Raw genomic sequence first — 11,171 nt, forward strand, 5'->3', positions numbered from 1 at the left:
AAACGTGTGTCCCATGGTCAATACGAGAGTCTTCAGAGCTCAATATGCTGCATTCATCCGATCATGCTCCACCACTCCCATCTTGCCTTCACTCCATCTGTGTGCGTATCCATGTTATAACATGCTCGCAAATGATATCCTATTCGTGAATGAATCGTTGTTTTGAACCGGTTCTTTTCAGTCAATCGGTCAAACTGGTTTTCAAATCTAAAAGAACTGGTTAGTAAGTGCCGATCCCAATAGCCTTTGTGAACGGCGTTTGTTGTATTCTGAGTGTTGTGGCTTTGGTGTTGGTTTTTATCCTTTAAAGCATTTTAGACTGTATGTTTCCACATTTCTTAAGGTACTCAAGTTTTTATCAGGCTTTGGACTGTTCATTTACATTTAAAACGCTAAAGCCTGCTTATATGATTGTGTTTCATTTTAATTAGGCCTTAGGCAATCAATACATAGTATACATAGACTTCACAGCATGGGAGGACAAGGCGAATGAAGCATATGGTTCTTATGAAGCTATAAAGGCATTTTTTTACATTTAAGGCCAATTCCATTTCCGTTCTGGGTGTGTGGAGTTTGCCTGTTCATCCGATGTTGCACAGCTTTCCTCTAGGGCATGCAATTAAGCTAACCGGCACCATGATACTGTACATGTGTAAGTCCTGCAATGTACTATTGTACCCTTGCTGTACCCTTGTGCTCTATGCAGCCTGGGATAGCCCCCCCCCCCTGCACACACCCCCTACCTTGACCAGGATAAAAGCAATGGAAAGATGGATGGATTAGCTTTAAGGCTCGAGATTAGCTTTGAACCCTTCAGAGAAATGAAAGGACAGAAATGAACAGCAAAGATCTGTTTTGAAGAATTGATATAGGCTGGAGAAATGTGAGAGCTTGAGTAGGGATTTCCAGATGTTACCAAAAATCAAACAGTGTGGTGAGTATCGTCAGAGGTCCATGGCTTACAGCAGAATCTGGGATCTTACAAAAATTGCTTCCTAGTTGTAGGTGATAGTGGTGACTAGGGCTGTCAATCGAGAAACTAATCACAGTTCATTGTCCATTGTTGTGACAGTACATTTCTTCAAATAATCAGGTTTCCTGTTAAATATTAAAATCTGAACGAGAAGAATAATATTACCAAAGAGAAAACAATTAAGCTAATACTAATTTTTGGAATCAAACAGAAACTATGAAACATTTGTGGTTTTTTTTATTGTTGGAGAATGTGGAGAATCTCTCCAAATCTCTATTTTTCATGTGGTGGCTTATATGATGATCACAAACATATATTGTTTTGTGTGTAAAATTATTACAGAGGGAAACTACATCATCTATTTTAAGACTAAAGCAACTGAAAATCATGCCAAATGATGACAATTGTACAAAACCATTTCCATGCATGTACAAAAACTTATCCATGTTATAACATGCTCGCGAATGATATCCTATTCGTGAATGAATCGTTCTTTTGAACCGGTTCTTTTCAGTCAATCGGTCAAACTGGTTAAAGCAACTGAAAATCATGCCAAATGATGACAATTGTACAAAACCATTTCCATGCATGTACAAAAACTTCTGGAAATCTGTGAAGCGATGAGAAATTATGTTCTGCTGTGCAAACGTGACATTGTGGGGATTACACTTGTTGTTTCGCAAATATTGCCACTTGAGAAATGCTCCAAAGCAATCTAGAAAAAAACAGAATATAAGGGAACTATGCAATACATTGAAACTGAAAGTATGAATCACAAGCAAAGTAAATAAGAGCAGCTACTGTCATATATTTCACTTTCACCATTTTTCTTGTCATAGCCTTCCTCTTGCCTAGAAAAGCTAGATTTTATTGTTTTATTAATGTTTTTTTTGTCTTGAAGGATATATCACATGTTCACATCTCCGCTTCAAGAGGTTGCAAAGTAATCATCTCCAGATATTAGTTCAAATAAACTTTGACTAACTATGCAAACACAAAGTCAGCAAAAACCATGAGATGCTTTCACACTGATCCCATTTCACACATAAACAGGATGGGACACAGATAACTGAATTTGTTTATCATCAAACGGAAAACAGCTGCTTAACTCTACAGAGACATGATTGGAGGTCATGATAGTAAAATTCTAACGACACTTCAGATAAATGACATGTTGATGGCATCATACAATAAGTCAGCACATAAGGCAAGTTATTTAATGGTCATATCTGTAAAAAAGAAATATAGCACAATACAGTGTTAGTGCCCAGAAAGGCAGCAGACGCAATGCATTTTCTTGACGGGGATTTCGCTGAAGAATTTGTGATTCGGGCTCTCAGCGTGTACTGGATTCTGATGCAGATTATCCAGTTGGTTCAGGACGGCCCATTTCTGTACGCAGTTAAGTTTGCCACTGAAGTCCAACACAGCTCTGAGATGTTTCCTACTGCAAGCCAAAGAGAAGGTTTTTGTCCGTGAGAAGAACTTGCCTGGATGCATCAGTCCAGCCTTTTACATATAGCTGTGGATTAAGATTTCGACAACCTGTATTTTTAATTCTATCAAAGGTATCCAATTACTGACCACACATTTTTTTTCCTGTAACCGTTATGTGATCAAATCGCTCCACACTGGTTTGGTTATGAGTAGTGCAAATTGTTATTAAGATAAATGCCTGAAATGCTACTAGGAAGCAGGGCTATTGAATAATATCTGTATGATTATTAAGCATTGGGATAACAGGATAAAAAAATTAATACTGTGCAATAAAGGTATCTAACAAAAATAGAGTGGCTATAACCTGAGTTCAGTTTTTTTGTGTCCTCAACAGCTCTGTTTCCCCTAATTAAAGATCCCACCCAGTACAATATCATCAGAATCTGTCTGCATGGGAGAGTGTTTCCTATGTGTCCTGATTCTGGTGAACTCTGGTATCAAAGGCCTAATGCAGGGGTGTCAAACTCCAGTCCTAGAGCCCAGAGCCTGTGTAGCTTAGTTCTTTAGTTGTTCCATCACAAATGATTCAGCTCAACAGCTGTGTGGTAATTAGCACAAGGAGGTGCAAGGAGTTCAATCAGGTGTGTTAAATGAGGGAAAACCAAAAAATGTGCAGGGCTCCTCCTTCCCCCCCAGGACTGGTGATTGACACCCCTGGTTTACGGAATGAGTCCGTGTTGTAAGAATAATTAAAGCATTTAGGGGAAATTCTGGTGTGCTTCTTTGGCGAAGCTAATGCAGCAAGAGGCTGTGAGATGGCAAAGATCAAAGCTCTGTTGAGAGAAGTGCAACTGCGGAAGAAAATGGTTTTGCAATCGCAAGTTCAACACCCGAAAGAAACAATGGGGTAACTATTGCCCTTTAAAGACTTTCGCTTCCTAAAAACGCTCATTATGTGGCTTTTCCTATCATTTTCTTTTTTTATTTCTCAGTGTCTTAATATCTTTGATGTGCATGTTCAACTTTCCTTAAAATCACGCCCGACAAACTTTCATATGACTACAGTATGTCCAAGGCCTCTGTGGTTTCTGACTGCATTGCTGGTATGTTAAAGAAGACAAACTTAGGGATGTTTTATGTACCCAACCAATGTCACCCAACGTTTTCTGTTAAGTTAGGGTGTTGGTGAGGTGAGGGAGATTCCAAACCTGATGTCTGGATAATCCGTCACCAATGACTGTAAGATAATCTTAATATCCTTAGGTTTCTTCTTTTCAATAATATCAGCAAGGTGTTCTCCAGCTGGGTACACCCAGGTCATGCTGGATGACTGCGAAGGAGATAAAAATAAGCTGTCAGACATACAAGTGTCCCAGATAGATTATTTCATGTAGAGCTGTGCAGGGGATTGTATGGGAGCTGATGATGAGCACTAACCATCTTCTCAAAGTCTTCATGAAGCTCTCGCCATTGCCTTCTGAGTGTAGACACTATTGCCTCATGGTCCCTCCGTCCGCAGGACCAGCGGTTTGACATCATTTGAGTGATGTACTGCTTTGCCATGTAATAATGCATCTCGTCCACAAATTTCTGCCATACAAGTGCGATTAATATCATTAAAACTGTTTTGCAATTCAGTTTATGTTGTTATTTACATGACGGAAACCCTGTCTGCTGTTTCCATGCCCATCTCACCTGCTTATACGGAGGTCTCATATACTCGCACAGCGCCGAGAGCTTCTCTATTATATTCACAATCTTCTGAAAGGGTTCATCATTGACCCACCTTCCCCTCATCAAGTTCTTGAAGCTCGGCTTCACAGAAAGTAGAAAAGTTCAGATTTTAAATTAGAAAAATGGACAAAATGTAACACCCGCCAACAGCCTTTACATCCTGAGTGTGTCTGAGCCACCTGAACGAAGGCATTTGTCAAGAGCTGATCCTCCTGTGTGCCACACCCCCTCATTTACCTCGTGTGAATTCCCGAGTGTTCTCAGCTGTCCTGCGTTTCCATCCCTTAGTTTTGTGTCTTTAGTCTGCGTTCGAGTATGTTTCCTCAGTCCTGTCATTGAAGTGTTCCACCATGTCGTTCTGCACCGCAATTAAAACCCCTTGTTTCGGATCTCCGTGTGCCTGACCCCGCTTCCCGCTCGCTCGCCCCGCACACATTTATATTTTTTAAATATAAGCATTTCATTCGCTAGTGCTGTAGGCCCCAAATAGAAGTTTTTCATTCGCACGTGGAGCTGGAAGCCCCAGGTGGAAGCGTTTCATTCGCTAGTGGAACTAAAGGCCTTGTGTCATTATCCAATCCTCCTATCCCCTCACCTCTGTCTTTTCCTTGAACTTCTCCATCAGAGTCTGACCTAGCTTGTTGATTTCAGCATTCATCTTTTGTACCACCTTCTCCACCTGCTCTGCACTCAAAGCTCTGTATGTCTCCAGGTACTCCCTGATAGGAGCAGACGTTTAGGGACTGTTGGAAAAGCTTCTATCTTTCCTCTATGGTGAATAGGGATACTTTACAAATAGGTATCATAAAACCATTACCGAAGTACTACGCCCTTAGAGAAAGTGAATACATAACTGAGAATATACTTCAGGTAAACACATGGAATGCACGTTTTAAATTACGCATTTTAAAAACATTTAAAATACCATTATTATGACTTGCACCTACTGTACAGAGATGAAACTGTTGATGTAAGCGATCTGATACTCTGCACTCAAGGATCTGTCGGTGGCCCATTGCTCTAAGTCATTCCCAAATCTGCACCTCAGACAATGAACAAACAAAAAACACAAAATAATGTTACAGCAGACATCACCGGGCTATTCCTGAATTGCCTAAACAGATTACCTTTCCAATCTACAATCTACACAAAATATACCTATAACTAGGAAGCAGTTTTTGTAAGAATGAATTGTGAAAATGCACCCCCTTTGCTTCTCCTTTGAAAGAGCAGAATTGTTATTTTCTTTCATTCTCTCTTAAAAGGACAAAGCAGGTGGAACTGAAAGGTCAACGTGTATTTTAATAATCTCTGCATATTTTATGCCTGCTTTAATTTCTGTACCGTTCGGCAAAGGACTCTAGCTCATCCAAGAAGACACACAGAAGTTTTCTCTCCAGGTTTGCATTCATTTCTCGGATTCTGGTCATGTATTCATTTAAGGCCTAAAAAATAACAAAGAAAAGGTTGATCGCTGATATAAAGTGTCCTTTACTTAGTTTATTAATATAAGCTGCTAGCTAAGGTGTTTAGTAAGAGCCAAATAACACTGATCCACTATTAGCAGTTATGTAGAGTACCTGACAGATATCGTGGTGCATTTCAGAGTGATACCAATGCAGGATTTCAGGCTCTTTCTCTTCAACATTGTTTTTTTGCTCGTTGATTATTTCTCTAAAGATGTTCATAAATACTTCCTAAAAATACAACAAACAACGTGATTTTTTTCGATTACTAAGAATGCTTTGCACATGGCTATTCCGATTAGCCAGTAGGAATTCTTACCTTTAGCTGCTGCCAGTATTTCTCTTTGATCTGGTTCAGAAAGTCATCCTCCAGGGGAAGGACCATAATGTCATCACACATATCTGGCTGGAGAGTGGGGCTTCCCATCAATTCCTCGCTGTCGGACCAATGCAACTTGATCAGCACAATTCAAATACTTCAAATCACAGAATGATAATCAAGTCATATGAGCTAAGTGAACTGTCAGATTTTGCAGTTGCAGATTTTGATCCAGATTCCAGTTATTGCATTATTCCAGCTACATTACAAGCTGCATAATATGGACCTAATACTACCATTAACGTTATTTTTACTAAATTTTCTTCTCTACATAATAGCAATTTACCTTTTGTAATCGTTCAGAATCCACTTCAGCAGAACATAGGAATCTTTGGTTTCTAGCTCCTTCTGGTGGATTTCCTTGAGGTGTTGGGCAATGGCCTGATGGTAGCTGTCCACGTAGGTGTTAAAGACATCGAAGCTGGGAGGGTAGCACTTCTTCAGGTTGTTCTTCACGTTCTCCAAGTCCTCCACAACAGCCTTGCCTAGCTGGCCAAGGTGAACAGCCAGCCATGCCCTGTTCTGCTCCTTGGTGTCCAGGGCCACACTCTTGATCTTAGCCTTAACCCCATCCCTCACTGCCTCCTTCCAGGAGTCTCTCCAGCTCCACTCCCCACTGCCTGGGTCCTTCTCCCTCTTCTCCTCCTCCTGGATGATCTGAGCCACTTTACTCAGCAGCTCTGTGTCACAGGGCTGCTCATTGTTTGAGTCTCGGACAACGCCCATCATCTTGTCTCGGAGGGCTCTATAGAGAAGATTAAGGTCCTTCTCCTTGTTTTTAAAGTGTATGGATGGTGTTTTGGAGCCATTTTCCTCTAGTTCTTTCTTGAGCTCCTGCCGTTCAAAGATAAAGCTCCGGTATGCTTTTTCAAATCTCTTGCTCTGGATGAGATCATGCATCTCCATAGCTACAACCATTAGTACAAACAAAGTGAAATGCCACTACCCTTCTTCATAACATGCTGTATCAGCACATTTAATACAGGATGCTTGCTGTAATCATTCTATGACACAAATTGATAATGGTATCATTAGTCGACTAATGATGGGGCAGGGAAACCAATTACATAACTGCAAGCAAAAATGAAAAACGTGTGATAATCCATCCATCCATCCATTTTCCAAACCGCTTATCCTATTGGGTCGCGGGGGGTCCGGAGCCTATCCCGGAATCAATGGGCACGAGGCAGGGAACAACCCAGGATGGGGGGCCAGCCCATCGCAGGGCACACTCACACACCATTCACTCACACATGCACACCTATGGGCAATTCAGCAACTCCAATTAGCCTCAGCATGTTTTTGGACTGTGGGGGGAAACCGGAGTACCCGGAGGAAACCCCACGACGACACGGGGAGAACATGCAAACTCCGCACACATGTGACCCAGGCGGAGACTCGAACCCGGGTCCCAGAGGTGTGAGGCGACAGTGCTAACCACTGCACCACCATGCCGCCACGTGTGATAATATATTAAATAAATAACCTTACCCGAAAGCGATGATGAAGACTCTTCTGGGCATGTGCTACCCTCATCACTTCGTGGTAGGAGGGGCTCATTTTCTCTATTATCATTGTTGTGAACTTTCTGAAATTTCGTCAGGTCAATATTGCTGGGATCTCCCTTTGTGTCCCCCGCTATATCAACGACAAATCAAAACTTGACATCTTCAGCTGAAACCTCTTAAGAATACTCAACATTAGTGTCTGGTGCTTCTTTTGTACTTACTCCTAAATAAGTGAGCTCTTTGTATAAAAGGATATTACATTTTTTAAATATGACAGTTGCCTTGGCATTTATAGGGCTGCAAATAATAATGAATCAATAATTTATAACATATCCATGGAGACAAATTTACGAAATAAGATTTCAGACACGGCCTCAAATAATAATTGACAAAACTAACAAAAAGGAATGTGAAATAATTACCAGTCCAGAGGATCAACATACAGTAACATACCATTTGAAGATGAATTTCCCATCAGGCAATGTGGCTTTTTAAAGTGTTTACTTTTAACGTCAGGCTACCAGTTTCAACCTGAAGAAGAAACAAATAATACTGTGGGGAGAAACTCTTATGGCAGGCATGGCGAAGGAGAGACTATCCACGTAGCAACTCCAATATACCAGGATTTTATTACATGAAACACAAAGGGAGAAGTAGAAAACAAGGGGACTGCGAGGGGTCGAAGTTAAAGTAAGGCAGGGAACAACACCAGGAACAACAACATCAATGGAAGGGAGGAATACAGGAAGCTACAATAACTAACACAGGGTAATTGTAACTAAGTAACACACAGCAACACAAAGAAACAGTCATAATGACCCACTGAGGAAAAGAACAAAAATAGGCACTTAAATACACAACTAACAAGACACTACACAGGACAGGTAATAACCATAACCAATCAAACCATCACTAAGGATTCAGGGCAACAAGGAACAGGTGGGGGAAATTACAACTAACATGCACTAAAAACTAGGAGATCTTAGGAGACTGAGGGCTACCTAACCCAGGAGAGACTAGGAACACAGCAGAACATAACTAAGGCAGGTAAGGGTAGACCATAAACAGGGACACAAAGCACAGACGTAGATTAACAATACCAGACCCTAGGGATAACATAAAACCAATATATTAAATAAAAGGTGACGGGAGGGATGTCTGCCTCAGAGAAGCTGAGAAGCACGCTCAGCCCATTGAGCCACAGTAGGGCAACACCCAATGGGATGGGCAGGGGGATCTGCTGGCCAAATGGGGAAAAGGCACATGGGACAGGGCCAGACAGGTACTATTTCTGACAGGAAAACAGAGTACCCGGAGAAAACCCCACGACAACAACAGACAGACTCCAAACACAGAGCCAGGGCTGAGATTAAAATCTGGGTCCCAGAGGTATGAGACAACACTGTTAACCACAGCACCATCACACCACCCACGTTTTGTTTAACTGTCAAAATACAACATGGTGCACAAGACAGGAGTATAAACCGCTTCAGGTTGTGTGTGAGCAATTGTGAATAACTGCTAAGAGAGAAGGCTGCGCGAACCAGGGACTGATGGGACAGGCAGACTAAGATAACAGCAAAGCTTAGATCGCTGAAGGTAAAACCAGTGGCCAGTGTGGTTACCAGGCGTAATCTGAGCTCCTCCTGAGGCATAGAGGAGCCATGCCAAAGCGAGTATCTGCAACTGGCAAATGTGCACCAAAATGATAACAGACCCTGAAAGTCATGTGTCCTGAATTTGAAGCAAGTGTTCCCTGGCATATTAATCTCCAGAAGCACTGGGGTGCTATATGTATAAGGATTTTATTCACATCAGTCTGATTGGGGCTTTTCTCAAAGAGAATTTCCTCAAAGTCACTATCTTAAAAATGCCGACTAGGTGTGACTCCTGGAATTTGTGTATTGGCATCCCATGCAGGGTGTCCTTTTGTCTTGTGCTTCCTGGCAAAGGGCTCTAAACTCACCACAACCTTGTACTGGAAAAGCAATTATGTGAGATGGATGGATGGATGGATGGAACAATTACATATGGGCCTAAAATGTTTGTACAGGGGGCGTGGATGCTGTGGGGTGAGGTGAAGTCAGGGATATACTCATTCACCTCACCTCTGCTATACCCAGTCATCACGCTGCATTTTCTCACACGCAAATGACTCACATGCAGGTCTATGACCCAGGGCTGTGCATGTTTTCTCGCATGTGTCCTTGTGCGCTTCAGCTCAGACACCCGACGTTTCTAACCTGCTCCCGCTTTTGTCAAACCATCTCCACTCCCGTCTTGGAGTCCATATTCCTTCCCGAGTCAATGCCATTAAATCCTCAGCGGGGTTTATTCCTAACCACTTGTATTTGCTGCTTCGCTCTTCTGAACTTATATTGATTAGTCGATACTTACATCTACTACTGAAGCTTAGTTTCCGATAGAGAAGACAGGTATTAAACACATAACAAAAGTAGACTCACCAAGCCTTTCACTATGAGGATGGATGCTTCTTTACGTGCCTGCAGGGGTTCTGTTTCCTCAGAGTATCATACTGATTGTTACCCTCAGGTTCTTCAGCTCAGTAAACCACAAGTGCAGTATCTCATACAGCCGACATCCGGTTGCATTCTAGGTGTGCCTCTACATGACTTTAGCATAACAAGGACATGACAGCCTGCATGGTTGAGGCTGCAGCTCCATGAATGGGCTTGTTATTGCACACCGAGGCGTGGATGTGTCAAAAAAATCATGTAAAGAAGTCTAGGTGGCGCGAGTGGTGTGTGTTCTTGAGTATTTTTGCTTCTTTTTTTTTCAAAAATGGTGAAGGAGGCTGACCTTTATGGTCTTCAGGCCTGGGCATCTGCTCAGTCCTGGTATAATTTCTTACTAGCACTAGATCAAACCCAGAGGTCCAGAAACCCAGAGGTTCAGGTCCAGAAAGTAAAAATCCACATCAAGATTTTATTTCAACCAACCAGTTGGGTATGAAGAATCACAGTCACAGGGTACTCAACTGGTTCTAAAAAAGAAACTGGAGCCACGTCATCTCATCTCTCTATGTACCTGTACAGTATATAGCAGAGACGACAATAAAGTTTACTTTGACTTTGACTATAGTTTCCGAGAAAGGAGAAACTGCCAGGAACCTGAAAGTGAAATATTGCACGCCAGACCTGGCATAGTTTGGCACCATGATTTTCGATCTGCTCGTAAAATTTTGTCTCTATGCATTGTGTTGTCATTGAATTGTTTGCAAAAAAGAAACAAAAAGAAAAAGCAAGCACACATTCAACGAACAATATGTGAACAAAGGACAAATGCCACCACCCAAAGTCACGCAAAGCATTCCAGCACAGTAGAGACTGTACTTTAATGTAAAATTATGAAGTAGGGCTTCCACTGAATGGCAGCCTACACTGATACGCTGGCATTTGCCTGCATGAGAATCATATCATGGCGAATGATTACATTTTCATGGAATGTGTCTGCAGCAGTGAAACCTTTGCGGAAATCGGAAATCTTTTTTTTTTTTTTTTTTTATCTAATTTGTTTAAAACCACGACCTCCTGCCAGCGGAAGCCAGAGGTGTAAGTCACTGATTCCGCCACACGGCTTTCAGAGAAAAACATGCAAAAAAAGAGAATCTCTTACAAGCGTAGTCACACAGCTTCCACACATTTTTCAAATCA

At 41.8% G+C, this 11,171-nt stretch overlaps 1 protein-coding gene across 2 annotated transcripts; it reads right to left on the reverse strand.

The window, feature by feature from the left end:
* Positions 1-1,193: 1,193 nt before the first annotated feature.
* LOC125707411 (exocyst complex component 3-like protein 4) lies at positions 1,194-11,051 on the reverse strand. 2 transcript variants are annotated; one of them, XM_048974533.1, is made up of 13 exons: positions 9,963-11,051; positions 7,951-8,028; positions 7,481-7,627; positions 6,276-6,897; positions 5,930-6,047; positions 5,725-5,841; positions 5,489-5,589; positions 5,092-5,181; positions 4,740-4,863; positions 4,106-4,225; positions 3,848-4,000; positions 3,619-3,740; positions 1,194-2,420 (listed from the first exon to the last, which is right to left on the reverse strand). In XM_048974533.1, exons 2-13 carry the CDS (start codon positions 7,970-7,972, stop codon positions 2,234-2,236), a joined length of 1,923 nt encoding a protein of 640 aa, XP_048830490.1. In that variant the 5' UTR covers positions 7,973-8,028; positions 9,963-11,051; the 3' UTR covers positions 1,194-2,233. The 2 variants fall into 2 exon arrangements, with proteins under 2 accessions (XP_048830490.1, XP_048830491.1); XM_048974534.1 differs by having other exon boundaries at positions 6,276-6,823; positions 7,481-11,051.
* Between the last annotated feature and the right edge of the window lie 120 nt (positions 11,052-11,171).

Source organism: Brienomyrus brachyistius, chromosome 14 (genome assembly GCF_023856365.1).
Source record: "Brienomyrus brachyistius isolate T26 chromosome 14, BBRACH_0.4, whole genome shotgun sequence".
In the NCBI taxonomy this organism is placed as follows: domain Eukaryota; kingdom Metazoa; phylum Chordata; class Actinopteri; order Osteoglossiformes; family Mormyridae; genus Brienomyrus; species Brienomyrus brachyistius.

Excerpts from the sequence above, each read along its gene's own strand:
- LOC125707411 (XM_048974533.1), bottom strand. The coding sequence starts at position 7,972 with ATGGGAAATTCATCTTCAAATG. Across the intron at positions 7,628-7,950 it reads GGGAAATTCATCTTCAAATG|CGGGGGACACAAAGGGAGAT; the intron begins GTATGTTACTGT and ends TCGTTGATATAG. Across the intron at positions 5,182-5,488 it reads CTAGAGTCCTTTGCCGAACG|ATTTGGGAATGACTTAGAGC; the intron begins GTACAGAAATTA and ends TCTGAGGTGCAG.